The 15,485-nt window shown below is 34.3% G+C and overlaps 1 protein-coding gene across 3 annotated transcripts in view; it reads left to right on the plus strand.

Moving 5' to 3' along the window:
• CUL3 (cullin 3) overlaps positions 1-15,485 on the plus strand; it is a 97,823-nt gene that overhangs the window by 50,758 nt on the left and 31,580 nt on the right. For all 3 annotated transcript variants that reach the window (XM_032637232.1, XM_032637234.1, XM_032637235.1), the window contains 3 exons: positions 7,811-7,971; positions 8,982-9,096; positions 11,201-11,429. In XM_032637232.1, the coding sequence (XP_032493123.1) occupies positions 7,811-7,971; positions 8,982-9,096; positions 11,201-11,429 (505 nt within the window). The remainder of the gene's footprint in view (positions 1-7,810; positions 7,972-8,981; positions 9,097-11,200; positions 11,430-15,485) is intronic.

Consider the following 15,485-nt stretch of genomic DNA (forward strand, 5'->3'; position numbering starts at 1 on the left):
GTGTTGTAAACATACCAGTTAGTCAGATTTACTAATCAAGTTCAGATCTTCCACGTCTTTACTAAACTTTTTGTCTGCTTGTTCTGTCAACTACCAAGAAATATTAAAATCTTCAGATTTGATTTGTTTGTTTATTCTTTTAGTTTATATATTTTGAGGTTTTGTTACGAAGTGAATATCAATTTAGGGTTTTATCTTCCTATTGAATTGACTTTTTTATTTTTCTGAAATATCTTTCTTTATCACTAGTAATACTTCTTGCTTAAAGACTACTTTGTCTAGTGTTACTATATGAGCTTTCTTACAATTAATGTTTGCATGGCATACTTCATCTCATCCGTTTCTTTCTACCTTTTTGTGTCCTTATATTTAAGGTGTGTCACTTGTGAGTACCATGTAACAACATGCTTTTTAACCTATCTGATAATCTTTGTTTTTAAATTGAAGCATATAATTCATTTACATTTAATGTGATTACTGATGTATTTGGGTTTATTTTTGCCATCCTGCTGTTTTGTTTTTTTCCTGTTTGTCTAATCTCTTCTTTTGATTTTTTTCAGCTTTCTTTCCTCCTTTTAGGTGAATCAAGTATGCTTTATTATCCTATCCCCTTCCCCCATTAGCTGTTATTTATATATACTTTTACTATTATTATTTTAGGGATTACCTTAGAGATTACAACATAGATCCTTGACTTATAGTTTACCTTATATTAGTTTTTTTTTTTAAACCACTTCTGGATAGTATCAGAGTCTTGGAATACTTTGACTTCCTGAGGCTTTTCCCCCTTAGTTTTTAGACATTGGATCCTGGGGTGCTTGTTCTGTTTTGGTGCGGGGACAGGCCTGGTAATCTTTCCAACATTGTGTATGAAAAATTGTGGAGGCCCTGGATGATGATGTTTTCCTTCATAGGATCAAAGATCACCGTGATCTTGTTGAAGCTGGCTTTTAGGCTTTGTTAAGGTTGATCTATTTTCAGTTTGCCTTTTTTTCCAGGGCATGTTTTTACGCACAGGAAATAACCCCTTCTGGGGTCTCAGTTAAAAGCCTGAGTTGTTTACTGGTTTGCTCTTCACAGTTACTGTGCCTTGAGATACCAGCTTTTGTTTCTCTCTGCTGCAAGTCTGCCAACAGTCTCTGTTCAGCTCTTTAGTCTCCCAGTGCTGCTTTCTATTTGGTGTTTTGGTGTCTCATCCACGCTTAGGTGATGTGTCAGTAAACATCTCAGTGAAAATTGCTTGCAGAATTTCTGGCTCTTCTTTACATTTCTCTCTTCTTCAGACTTTTGCCTCATAAGTCTTAGCTGCTTGATAGCCAGCCCACCTGTGACTTTCTGCTTGGCCTCTTTTTCCAGTCCTCCAAATACAACAAATGACCCAAGGGAACGAGTGAAGGCGAATGAGGGCTCCTCTCAGTATACTTGTCTTTTCTCCAGAATCCGGGTCCCGCAAGTCCAGGTTGCTTTTGGTGCTCTTTGATGCTTTTAAACAGTATTTGTTCGTTTGTTTTAATTGTTGTAAAACACACATAACATAAAATTTATTATCTTAATCATTTTAAAGTGTACAGTTAGTTCAGGGTGTTAAGTACATTCATACTGTTGCACAGCCATCACCTCCATTCATTTCCAGAATTTTCATCTTGCAAAACTAAAACCCGATACCCTTTAAATGATAACTCCCCATTCCCCACCCCCTGGTCACCACCATTGTACTTTCTGTACGAATTAGACCACTCTAGCTACCTCATGTAAGTGGAATCATAGAGTATCTGTCCTTTTGCAACTCAAGTTTCATCCATGTTGTAGCCTGAGTCTGAATTCCCTTCCTTAACAGATCAGTGGTTACCAGAGGGAAAGGGGGATGGGGGCAGCGCAGGATGGGTAAAGGGGGTTGGCTGTATGATGACAGAAACTAAACATTTGGTGGTGAGCACATTGTAGTGTATACAGAAGTCATAATATAATGTTGTACACGTGAAATGTATGTAATGTTATAAACCAATGTTGCATCAATTTTAAAAATTGCCTTTCTTTTTCAGGCTGAATAATATTCAGTTGTATGGATATACCACATTTGCTTATCCATTCATCTGTCAGTGGTCACTTGGCTTGTTTCCACCCTTTGGCTGTTTTGAATAATGCTGCTGTGAACATGGGTGTATGAATATTTCTTTAAGACCCTTCTTTTGACTCTTTTGAGTATAAACCTAGATGGTAGAATTGCTAGATCATATGGTAATTCTGTTTTTATTTATTTATTTACCCTTTTATTTAAATTTTTTTTATTTTTTAAAAATTTATTTATTTATTTGGTTGTGCCGGGTCATAGTTGCAGCATGCGGGCTCTTGCCACTTTTCTAGTCTCTTTTTTTAAAAAAAACATAAACGAAAACAGTTATAGATCTTCTTGCCTTGAGGACAAGAAAGTGAAAGAAGAATTATTTAAGTTTAATTAAGCTCCTTGACAGTGTGCTTGATAAACCAACTTTCAGAGCTATTCACTTCAATTTAAAAAGTGGTCTTTGCCTAAATAAATAGCTACCATTGGTCATAAGTGGGGTCAAGCAGGGAAGTGTAGATAAATGAGTACTAATCCATAACTGCCCTTAGTTCGTTAGTGGTGGTATTAAAAGTACTGAACTGCTGGTATTTGAAGCAAAAATTTTATAACAAGCTCCCTCAAAAAATAATTGAGACAAAGGACTATTGTATTTATATTTGTAGTACTGAGTGTTCAGAGTTGAATGTAACCCAAAGGTTAGTTTTAGAATTTGCTTCCCAAATACCTGTTTAATCTTACAAGAAAACATTGTTCAAATGAGACATTAGATATGAGTGATATTGAAAGAGCTTATAATTTTGTCCTTTCCTTGGGTGCATCATTGATTCCTATGCCCAGTACACATTTATCCTAGTTTGCTTTTTCGTGATACAGTGACTGTTGGTTAAAAATATTTCCCATACCATTTCTTGTGGATAAAGTAGTAAGAGTTATTTTTTGAGGTTCATTATCAAATTTTTGTTGTTTTATTTTTATTTAAATACCACTCCCTGAGTCATGAAGCTTTTTAGCCCACTTACACAGTCACTCCTTGACTTTGCACAGGTTTAGCTTTCATAAAATCTATATTTTCGCATAGTGTGTCTTGACACATCTAAGAATACTTTTGCATGCTGAGTTAGATCTCTCATATATTAGTTAAATATTTAGGTATCTTGGTGGATTAGGTGTCTTGGTGAAGCCATCAGTTAAGGGGAAAAGATTTGCTTGGTCTAGGAATAGCATCTCCCAAGAAGGAACCATAAACAGAGATTTTAAATGTAATTTTATCTCTGTAGTTATGAAACTCACATCCCTTTAGTAAATCTAATGTTTGATCCAGACGTGAGGCTTTCAAATGGATTTTTCAGAACATTTTATACTTAAAATGCCTGTATTTTGGCTTTCAAAAGGCAAATAGAAGCAACCACCAGCTTTCTATGTCTGCTGAGCTCTCTTCAATAGATAAATGACTAATGTTGGACTCATACAAACTACCTTTTGGTCACATTAAATATTCACATAGAAAGGTATACAAAATAAAAAGTCTTCCAGTGATTTAAATGATTAGAGCTAAATTGATATTGTATTACATAAAATTAACCACTTATTTTTTAACAAAGAGAGATTCCTGTTAGAATCTGTTATGAAAGGCTGTTGTCTACCCACAGGCTGAATTCCTTCTGATAGTGCTGATAAACAGTAAACAGAAGATTTAGCATGTTCATTCAGCAAATATTTTAATAATCATGTGCAGATCACAAGTTTATTGTGGATGTGTGCCTGCATTCGTTTAATGTACGCACACGTAAGCACTCAGGTGTATGTATGTATAGCTTTTATTTTACTTGATGGTAATTAATCATATGTACTAGACAATATAAATGACTATTTGGTATTACTCATTTAAGTAGCTGTACTCATGTTTGCAGGTTTTCCCTTCTCTATTTATTAGCTCTCTGGTATCTGTAATCATATTTCAGGGTTAACGGCTTTTCTTAATATTATGTCATTTAATTATAATCATTATACACCTTGACAGTCTCACATTAAAAGACAAGAGTTTGGCTTTTATCCTACAACATCTGTACTTCCCTTATCCCCAGTCATCCTCCATGGATGTAAATTTTCTATGCGTTGCTCAAATGCTCCAACCATGTGTTCCCATCGTACCTGGCTTCTTTTAGTCTGAAACATTGTTCTCTCCTGTATGCATTACGCCTGAAGAACTCATCAGCTGCACCTGGCTCTCTTTCTGTCTTTTTGCCACAGGGCTTAAGATAGCAGATATTATAGGCCAATACGGTTATAGACTCAACCTGCTTTGGTAGTGATAGCATCACTGTGTTTAGGATTGAGAAGAGAGTACCCAGGCCAGGGGAGACTGATAACAGAAAGGGAAGGAGTAATATTGAAACGTGTCTTGATCCCTAGTATACGTTAATTTTTGATCAGAGAGTTAAGCTTCAAAGGAAATCAGAGTTTTAGAGACTGTCTTTACCAGCCCTTTATGTTACCCAGGACCGGAGTGGGTAAATGGCTTACTCAGGGTCACACCACCAGTTAATGGTAGAGCCAGAGGTAATACGAAGAATTCTATAACTGACATGTCCACTTTAGAAAACAAACAATTTGGCAATTTTCATATAGCTCAATAGTACTTCTACTCATAGAAATCCATCCAAGAGAAATGAAAGCATACGTCCAACAAGAAGATTGTACCCAAGTGTTCGTATCAACATTACTCATAGTAGACTGGAAGCAGCCCCAAATATCCATCAGCTGATAAATGGATAAGCTAAATGTGGCATAACCAGTACAATGGAATACTTCAGCCCAAAAAAAGGAATGAAATACTAATATATGTTATATTAATGAACCTTAGCAACTTTACGCTTGATGAAAAATCAGACACAAAAGATTACATGTTCTATGATTCCACTTATATGAAACGTCCAGGAAAGGAAATGTATATAGAGAGAAAGCAGAGGTGCTGGAAGTGGAGATTGACTGTGGAAGGGCTGGGGGGATCTCTTTTCTTCTTTCCTATTTCTTTCTTTTTTTGAGTGATGGAAGTATATTCTAGAACTGGATTGTGGCAATGACTACACAGTATAGAAATTTACTGTAAATTATTGAACCATGCTCTTAAAATGAGTGAATTTTACGGCATATAACTGCAATAAAGCCAAAAGGGGAAAACGTTAAAAATTTTTCACTTTAACACTCTTAGTTTACTCTGAAGATTACATAGCATGTGTCTTTTGTTCTGTAATTCTTAAAAGTATTTGCCTTTCACCAAAAACAATAAAATCTGACTTGGTTCTTTGACATCTCTCTTAGCTTAAATTAAGAACATTTGGTTTCCTAAGAAAGAGGTTAGTGTCTTAGTAGACATATGTTAAGTTTGCTTATATCATATGTATGTGATGTTATATATCCCCCACAAGATGTGCTGAATGTCACAGAGGCATATCGTACAGTTGAAACTTAACAGTACCTGCCCGAATTAACAGTACTTTCTGTTCTAGCTGTGAAACAGCCTGATGGATACAAAGTTCTCTCAGTGCTGTTCCACTACTTTTCAGTGTATCTTCTCTGTTTTGCTCTTGTCAGTTGAGCTTTGCTTACTGAGAGTCAGTTGTATTTGTTTTCAGGCCTGTTTATGCTAGTTGTACTTCTTGTTATTACATCATTTTATATTGTGTAAGTCAATAAAAATGCGAAAAACAATAAAATTTGTTATTTGGCAAACTAGATTGAATGTTTTGGAAAGACTTGACAAAGGCAAATCACTAAATATTGGGTAATTTGTAATTTAAAAGACTGGAGTGGAAATTGTAAAAATCTAGAAGGCCATTTACATTGCTTCACAGTTGTCTCTGGTCATTAGCCATCTTAATGAGACTGAAAGTAGACAGACTAGATATTTATGATGTATGGGTATATGTGAGAAAGACAGCATTGACTTCTAATCATAGGACTCATGTTCAAAGAAAAAGTCTTTATCTCAGTGAATGCTTATATGTTTTAAATTAAAATGTTTAAGGTGCTGGTGTGGTGTGTGTGTGTTTAATATTTTTCCTCTTTTACCACATCAGCTAGCTAGTTACTGGTTTTGATTGCATTGGGTAAGAGTGATTCTGTATTTGGTACAGAATCTGTACCATAGAAATTTATAATCAAAATTGTAAAAATCAAATTTATAAATAATTTACTCAGTAATTGGAGTGATTATTTTCTCATTGCTTTGTAAATTATTAGATTTATGCCAGTTTTTATTGAATGTGTTTTGTTTTATGCTGAAAAGTAAGCCAGAATCAGTATGGTAGTGGAGGGTGGGGAGTGTTGGAGCTGAAGGTCATGAGAGTAAAGAGTAACTTCAGTACATAGAAAACAGTGAGGCCATCAGAAAGGAGGAGGGATGCGGTCAGGGCAAAACTCAGAATTTAAGATCTTGAGGAAAGAAGTATGAAATTCAAGAATTTATTGAAGAAGTCATCAATGAAAATTTTGAACTTAACTGAAGTTGCTGTCAGGATTTGAAAAATGTGATATAAAATGTAGAAAGTGAGCACCAACAATGCTAATAAAAGAGCAGCTTTCCTTGTAGCCATTAGGTATGTACCATTGTGTGAGATGAATGAAAGTTGGAGGATAGTGTCTGTGAAGAGAGTGCTACTCATGGAGAATTTAGTAAAAATTGGCTAGAAAGGTGATCAAAACCATTTAATACTAATATGGTAGAACTTCTGTTCATGTTTACCTTGTATTCTATTTGGTGTTGCTTGTATTAACAGTGTTCCTTTAAAAGTTCAGAGATCACAGTTTGCAGTGAGTCTTACTGTTTTTGGATTACAAATGCCTTTAAGAATCTGGTGAAAGCTACGGACGGACTCTTTCCAAAATACTTACGTATGAACAAACACACAATAATTTAAAAATTTTGAGAAGTTCACAGACCCGCCAAAGCCCGGAGAGATCCTGGTTAAGAACAGAAAGGAATTCTGTTACTAATTCTTTTGTGAATTAAGAACAGTGGTTTTATTTTGTATTTTGGTGTAAATACGGATTTTAAAATATTTCACAAAATATGACTTTTATGGCCAATAATTCTGGATTATCTGTACTCTATTAAGTGAGACACCAGTAATCATGTTGGTAAGAACTTGAAAGTTAGATGACTACCAGTAAATAATCTGAAACGGCAGTAGCTAGGGGTGTTTTAATTATGTAATACTGAATGCTGCTCTGTTATAAGCATTAGAACCTTTTAACATTTACCAGTAAACAATCAGCTTAAGTCACATGCATCTGTATTTCATTCAGCTCTCAATTTTACTTAAAGAATATGATCTTCAGGTACAGTATTTAAGAAAATAAGAACCATATTTGTGCATGGTATGGCTTTGGGAGAAAGGAAGTTCTGCCTGCCTTGCTGTCTACCTTTCTCCTCTGCTTTCTGCTGACTTGCCTCTCTCCCTGGGTGGGGTGCTTGCTTTTTTCCTCCCTTTTTCTTAGGGTAAATGGGCAACCGCCTATAGCCATTGTTTCAGTAGCAATTGTAAATTGTAAGGACTTACTATATATAACTTTTATATAACTTGGGAGGTACTAGAAATTTCCATGTTGCTTGAAGTGTTTCTCACCTGCAAAATTGACCACTTTTGGAATTTTATTTCCTTTATTATTGTAACTCAAGAGGATTATTTTTATGTTCGCAAGAGTTGTACTAATGTTTATATTATGATTTTGTTTTAACTGCAGGACCGTGTGTACGTACAACAAAATAATGTGGAGAATGTCTACAATTTGGGATTAATTATTTTTCGAGATCAAGTTGTACGTTACGGGTGTATTAGGGATCACCTACGACAAACGCTGTTGGATATGATTGCCAGAGAGCGGAAAGGAGAAGTTGTAGACCGGTATAATAATCTTTTTACTCTTTGGCTTTTGGTTTTTAGTGGTTATATCTTGAGAACCGATTCACTGTCTTAATTTTATTAAAGTAAATTAAAGTTTGATTGTCCAGCATATTATGAAAATACTCAAAAACCTTATATCACAGTTAACAAAGTTAGCTAGATTGTAACTAAAAAGCACACATTTATTTTTAGAAGAAACTATCCTAAGCTTTTATTGAATATACTTTTAAAAAGCAAATCAGCTATTAGTCTTTTTGATTTTTTATGTATTTTTTTTATGCTGGTTTTTTTGTTTTGTTTTTTGCTATTTGATAATATTTTTTTCTTCTTTAAAAGGGCTTTTGGCTAGGATTTATTTTTAAGGTCTTTGAAGAAAAAAATGTTGAACATAGTCTAAAATGACTAAGAACTCTTGTACCCCTTTTGTTAAGTCATATTCCACCCCCCAAACATTGTTGCAGTGCCATTTTTGTGACACTGCAGCCAGAGTGGCTTGAAACATGCAAGCCTGCTTTCTTTGCTTCTTTGTATTCAAAGCAGCTGTTAGAGGAAGACTTGTAAAGTTCTTTTTATTTCAGCTTTGGTGCTTGGTCAGGATTGCCCAAAAGCCATTTGGTGCAAAAAAATTATATTGCCTAGGAGTAACTGTGCGTTGTACCCATGTCAAGTGCTGTAGACTCCCTCTCTCCTCCCTGCTTCCTGATAGGCTGTTTATTCTTTTTGCGCTTTTAAATACGCAGGAATATTTAGTCATTTTAAACATATTTTCTTGAAAAATCCTAAGTTACAACAGCATGAGAACAACTTGAGATAAATAGCTGTGCAGTCAAGATACGCTTTCCAATTAAAATTACTCTAAATCCTTATGTTATAAGTTAGTTGCTTATGGGAGATTGGTCACTTTGGTTAAAAAAACTTGCTCTGAAAGTCTTTCTAGCTACTTCTGCTGCATCTTTTACATGAATCTTTAATGTGTTTTTATTATCAAGTGGTTTAACTTCTTTTGACAGAGGCGCAATAAGAAATGCTTGCCAGATGTTAATGATTTTAGGTCTCGAAGGACGATCAGTCTATGAAGAAGATTTTGAGGCTCCTTTTTTGGAAATGTCTGCAGAGTTTTTTCAGGTAATCAGTGAGATATAAATAAATACTCTTTTAAGATGTTCTTAAAATTACCGAATATAGTTAGTAATTTAAGCATTTTAACCTCTTTGTACTGAGGCCCTTTGGGGAAGAGGGTGCAAATTACACCCTTCAGCACACCTACCCCACAGTCTCACATTCCAGTGAAGGAACTGTCTGAAAATAAGTCGAAGAGGTTGGACTTACGTGATTTTTAAAAAATTATATGTATAAAACATATAAACTTAGAAATAACCTTAAATTTTATTATATATATATGTTACTAATTATTTACCATAGATTCACAGGCAGTACATCACCAATGAAGTTCCACTGTTCAGGCTTTTTGGTAATATAAGTTGCTAGTAAAATAAATATAGATATATGCATGATCCTATAAGGCATATATATGTCTTAAGAGCTGTTGATTAGGAAATTAAAAGTCAGTAATTACAGTTGATAAAAATTTGCAGCAGTATGTACAACTCCGAATCAACTACGTTGCTGAAAGTAAAGCTAAACCGGTACTATTTTGTAATGAAATGATAATAACAATTACTGAGTACTATGACAAATGATAAGACAATATTTATAAGGTCATGATAATCAGGCATTCTTCCTGAAAGCCTCAACTATCTGAGCAATTTATAGTAGGAGCTTTGTAGTGTTGCTAAAGTAGACTTTACTGGTCAACTTTAGTAATAACCTTTTAAAGAACTAAATGAATAGAACGTTACAATAGCTCTTCATTCGTAGAAGCCATCGGATGAGTACAGAAGTAGACTCGGTGGGTTTTGGTGTCCTTCAGACTGGCATAACGCCCAGGCCGCTTTTCAGAAATCAACCTGTAGCCATCAGAAAGCTTTGTGTGGCCTGTACTGGTGAGCCTGGACCATACTTCATGAACTATTAATTTTATAATGTAGGAAACAGGCTTTATTTTCTGGTAACACAGCAACTACTTCTAGATATTTCTGGCAACGTTTTTGACGTTTGCATTTGTTTTGATTACCTTCATTGCAGTATAGAAATACCAGTAGATGATTAATTGTCAGGATCCCAAAGTGTGGTACAGTGGCATATGGATATATCTGTGTGTATATATAAAATACAGTTTTGACAGTGAAGTGACGGTCTCACCAAGATTTTTGTTTGGTGTGTTAATGTTTATTCTTAGAAACTTGATTATTTTAAACTGCTTTTTTTTTTAACATCTTTATTGGAGTATAATTGCTTTACAATGTTGTGTTAGTTTCTGTTGTACAACAAAGTGAATCAGCTATATGTATACATATATCCCCATATCCCCTCCCTCTTGAGCCTCCCTCCCACCCTCCCTATCCCACCCCTCTAGGTGGTCACAGAGCATCGAGCTGAGCTCCCTGTGCTATGCGGCAGCTTCCCACTAGCCATCCATTGTACATTTGGTATAAACTACTTTTTATTAAGAGAATGGGAAATGTTATTAATTTTTGTACATAATTTATATTAATACATCTTTTATGTAATTCTTAGGTATATTTGTTAATTTTACTATGAGATTGAAGTCAGTTGAGCCAACATTTAAAATTTACTGGAATTTCTCTAAGGCTGGTGTTAGAAGACAAGATTAATAGTAACTCAAAAGCTCTATTTCTCAAACTTTATATATATTCCTTTGAGAGCGGGAGTGGGGTGGCAGGAGGACTTTAGTAACTACCAATATGCCAGCAAAACTGTATGATAAACATGATGAATCTTTTTAGGCATAATTTTACAATAAAACAAATCAAAGAAGAATTTCCCACTCTCACTTGGGGTCAGATGCTTCATTCTATACTTTTGATCTTCACTGGCGTGTGCTTACTTTTTCTGCTATTTGGAATACACTGGCAAAGTCTGAAAAACGCTGCTTAAGGATAATATATTAATTAAGTCTTATGTAAGTAATGCTTTAAAGGGTATAATTCGGACTATATGAATATATATAATAAGACAGTATATAAAATGTTAATAGTGCTTGGGATATTTAGTTTGGTTTATGAGAAACTGTAGAAACCCAGTTAAAAGCAGAAGCACATTTTGCTTCTGTGTTTTTAAAAAAAAAAATCATGCTTCTTATTTGCAGATGGAAAGCCAGAAATTTTTAGCAGAAAACAGTGCTTCAGTATATATAAAGAAAGTAGAAGCTAGAATTAATGAAGAAATAGAACGAGTGATGCACTGCCTTGACAAATCAACTGAAGAGCCAATTGTAAAGGTGGTTGAGAGGGAACTCATTTCCAAGCACATGAAAACTATAGTAGAAATGGAGAATTCGGGGCTAGTACATATGTTGAAAAACGGAAAAACAGAAGGTAAGTGTTAGCAGTTGAAAAATAATTAAATTCTTATAGTTCTACCAGGTTCTCAGTATTTTTTTTCCTATTGTAGTTTATGAATGTCAATTTTCAAGAAGTTGTGGTGTTTGTCATTAATTTATCACTGTTGTTACTTTACACATATTAATGAGGATTTTAGATATTCCTGGTGAATCAAGTGGCTTTTTTTCTTCTTTCATCTTAAGTCTCCTCACTTTTTGTTTTTCTTAACCCAAAAGGTAAGTTTAGGGACTTCCCTGGCGGTCCAGTGGTTAAGACCCCGCACTTCTACTGCAGGGGGCACAGGTTCGATCCCTGGTTGGGGAACTAAGATCCCACAAGCCACACGGTGCACCAAAGGGGAGAAAAAAAAAATAGAGAAGAAAATAAAAGAACTTAAAAAAAAAGAAGGTTAATATTATTTATAAGGTCAATGATCCTCGCCTATTCCTGTACTTTATATTTCTATACCAGGGTGTTAGACTCTTCTTTCCCACACACTCTCCTGTAGTTTTTGTGATTCTTTTACAACCTGAAGTTCCAATCTTAAAATTTTTGTAAGCATTTCTTCGGGAGTTGTGGTAAGGGTACCAAAAATGCAAAAATATGTGTCTTCCATGTTGACATATTTAGATAAATTAGTAGATTGGATATCTTGTTATAGAATGAAAGAGGAGAAAGGAGAATTGCTTAAAAGTAAACATTTTGGAGGTAACTGTAACATTTACTCTTCTTGGCTATTTACCTGATTTTCCTAAAATGTTATTTTGTAACAAGTACCCTAGGAGAAATTGTAAAGAATAGTCATGTTGTCCTCCTCAATTTCTGAAGATTTTCTTTAGAACTATGACTGGATAAGTCACTGATATGGTACTTAAAAATAAACAAATTTGGTACTCTTAGATGAAGTCTTAGCAATATTTTAGCCATGTATTTCTTATAAAATAAATGCATATTGCCTGTTGGGTCATGACATAGGTAGGGAATGGGAAAAAAAATTTTTAAGTTAATAATTTAAAAGAGGAGGGAAAACAAAGATGGTAAGCAGAGAGGTTGTTCCATTCTTTCTCTAGTGGAATCTTTGCCTTGTGTTTTCAAATGGTTATATTTCTATATATGTGCTAAGTTCCTAAAAAGTTGTATGTAAATTTATTGTTTTTATTAAACTAGAGAAAGTTACTTCTTAAAAGACCCTTCTGGTAAACCTTTTTTATAAAAGCAAAACAAAAATGATTTTTAAAGATGTTTGTCATGTTTTCTAAAATAAGCTACTCCTGGATGCCTATGGTCTGTCAGGGATTGGCAAGCTTTTTTTGTAAAAGGCCAGATAATAAATATTTTAGATGCTTGGACCAGACAGTAAGCTACTCATCTCTGCTGTAATAGTGAGAACGTAGGCATAGGCAATAACACAAACGAATTAAACTTGACTGTGTTCCTATAAAACTTTGATTTTTATTTTTCAAACATTTAAAAATGTGAAAACCATTCTTAGTTTGTGAGGTGTACAAAAACACGCAGCGGGCTGTAGTTGGTCCATGGACCATAGTTTGATGACCCTGATCATAGTGATCCCTGGCAGATAGGACTTTATGAAAAGCATTTTCCTTTACTTAAAATGAGAATCTATCCTTTTTTTAAAAAAAATTTTATTTATTTATTTTTGTCTGCGTTGGGTCTTTGTTGTTGTGCGCAGGCTTTCTCTAGTTGCGGTGAGCGGGGGCTACTCTTCGTTGCGGTGCGCGGGCTTCTCATTGCGGTGGCTTCTCTTGTTGTGGAGCACGGGCACTAGGCACGCGGGCTCAGTAGTTGTGGCGCATGGCCTTAGTTGCTCCACGGCATGTGGGATCTTCCCGAACCAGGGCTCCAGGGTGTCCCCTGCACTGGCAGGCGGATTCTTAACCACTGCGCCACCAGGGAAGCCCTGAATTTTCTAATGTACTGTTTAGTTATTGAGTTAATGCTTTCTTAGTCACCTTGGGTGGGGATTATTGAGGAGGGGAGATGAAATGCGCTTGGAGATTAGAGGCTAGGAAATGTTTGATGGGGAGGTTGTTGAGCATACCTGAATTATAGTAACTGTAACCTGCATGGAGACTTGTGTTAAAGGCATGAAGTATACCTAATAGATGGCAAGTGCTTAATAAGTGCATAAATAATGGAGTATCAGAATAGCCACTTACCATAGTTTCTATTTAGTACTTAATGTTCTCCACAAATAAGCAGCTTTCTGTGATTCTAAATTAAATTTTAAAATCATGGCTTCAGTTTTCCTTTTCCACTAGAAACCTAATTGCAGAGTATCTTTAATTATGCTAGGCCCTGCTCATGAGCAGTATGTCAAGAATATGTCAGAGACACAGCTTCACCATTATGAAACCAAATATCTCATAAATCAGAAAGTGAAAAAGTTTTTTCCCACCATGAATGGAGGATGAGTTGGATTGATAATTAAATGCAGATAACATTATGAAATTAAGTTTGAATGGTATCATTTTATTGTTTTATGAAGTGTATACAGAAATAATGATATTTAATTTTTGAATGATGCATATTTTTCATTTTCTCTTTCACATTCTCCACTAAGCCATACATTTATTTATATACAGTGAATTACATATAATGAAATTGTATTAATTTACATACTGTTAAAGCAAAACTGTAACAACATAGGAACAAAGTAGACAAAGTTGGAAACTATTTTGTCATGAGGTATTTGATATGCCAAGTTTACTGTAGTATATATGTTCATAAATTATTGTTTGTAATATTTGTTTTTAACATGGGAAACTTGGTTGTAATTTATAACAAATGTGAGAAACTGTCAGATTTGCTGTGTGTAGATTATTTTGGACATATATTATTGATGGAAGCACTTTTTAATGAAATTTGCTTTTGAAAGTCATTGAAACAAATTTTGAAGCCTTTTTTGTAAAACTTGTGTCCAGGTATCTTTAAAATACATACAACTTCAGTCTTAAGATCTGAGTTGCTCTTATAAATGTAGACCAGGGTGGGCAAATTATAGCCTGTCTGCCAAATCTGGCCCACTATCAGTTTGCTTGAAAAAAAAAAAAAAAATCAAAAGAGTAATATTTCATTACACATGAAAATTATATAAGTTTTAGATCTCAGTGTCCATAAATCAAGTTTTATTGGAACACAGTCATGCCCATTCATTTATGTATTATCTGCAGCTTCTTTATGGCTACAATGGCAAAATCGAGTAGTTATAAAAGAGACCATATGGTCTACAAGTTTAAAATATTTACTCTCTGGTGCTTTACAGAAAACAGTTTTCCAGCTACTGATCTAGAAACTGCTGTACTTAACTCCATATTTAAAAGTTCTCAATCATAAAGCCTTTTTATATCATTGTAAAGTTTTGACACTATAGCCTCCCAGTAAATTCTTATTTCGTAGATACATTAGACGTATGGAAAAGCAGTATTTTAACTCCACAGTTTAATCTTGTAAAAAATAGAGTCCAGAGTTTTCCTTCTAATTAAAAACAATGTAGTGAGATAAACCAATTTTTAAAATATACATATTGGCTTAGGTCAACACCTGGGAAATATTAGGGATTGCTCTGAGGAAAATATTAAAGAATAGGAATTTATGCTGTAAATTTCACATGAATTTTACCATGATGTGTAATGAAATAAATCCTAGTATATTTAATTTTATCTGTTGTCATGGTTGTCATTTGAACTTTTGAGATAGATATACTTAAAAATTATCTGTAAGACTTTAATTCATTTTTAAATTTCTTCTTTATTACATTAACTGCCAGGTATACCACAGTTAAAGTTATCCTTTTGTTAGTTGTTTTGCAGTATTAACTAGATTCTAGATTAGAATTATATAGGCTAAATTATGTAGGAACTCAAAACTTCAGTTTTCATTTTTTGTGACTATTATGCTGTTTGGACATCTCTTCCATGTAAACTAAAATTTGCTATGACATTTTATTGATGCTTTTAAAGTATCTCATCTGTAAGACGTATTTTGTAAATTGGAATAATAACCATTAACTAGCTTTTTTCCCCTGTT

This window comes from Phocoena sinus, chromosome 7, assembly GCF_008692025.1.
Source record: "Phocoena sinus isolate mPhoSin1 chromosome 7, mPhoSin1.pri, whole genome shotgun sequence".
NCBI lineage: Eukaryota > Metazoa > Chordata > Mammalia > Artiodactyla > Phocoenidae > Phocoena > Phocoena sinus.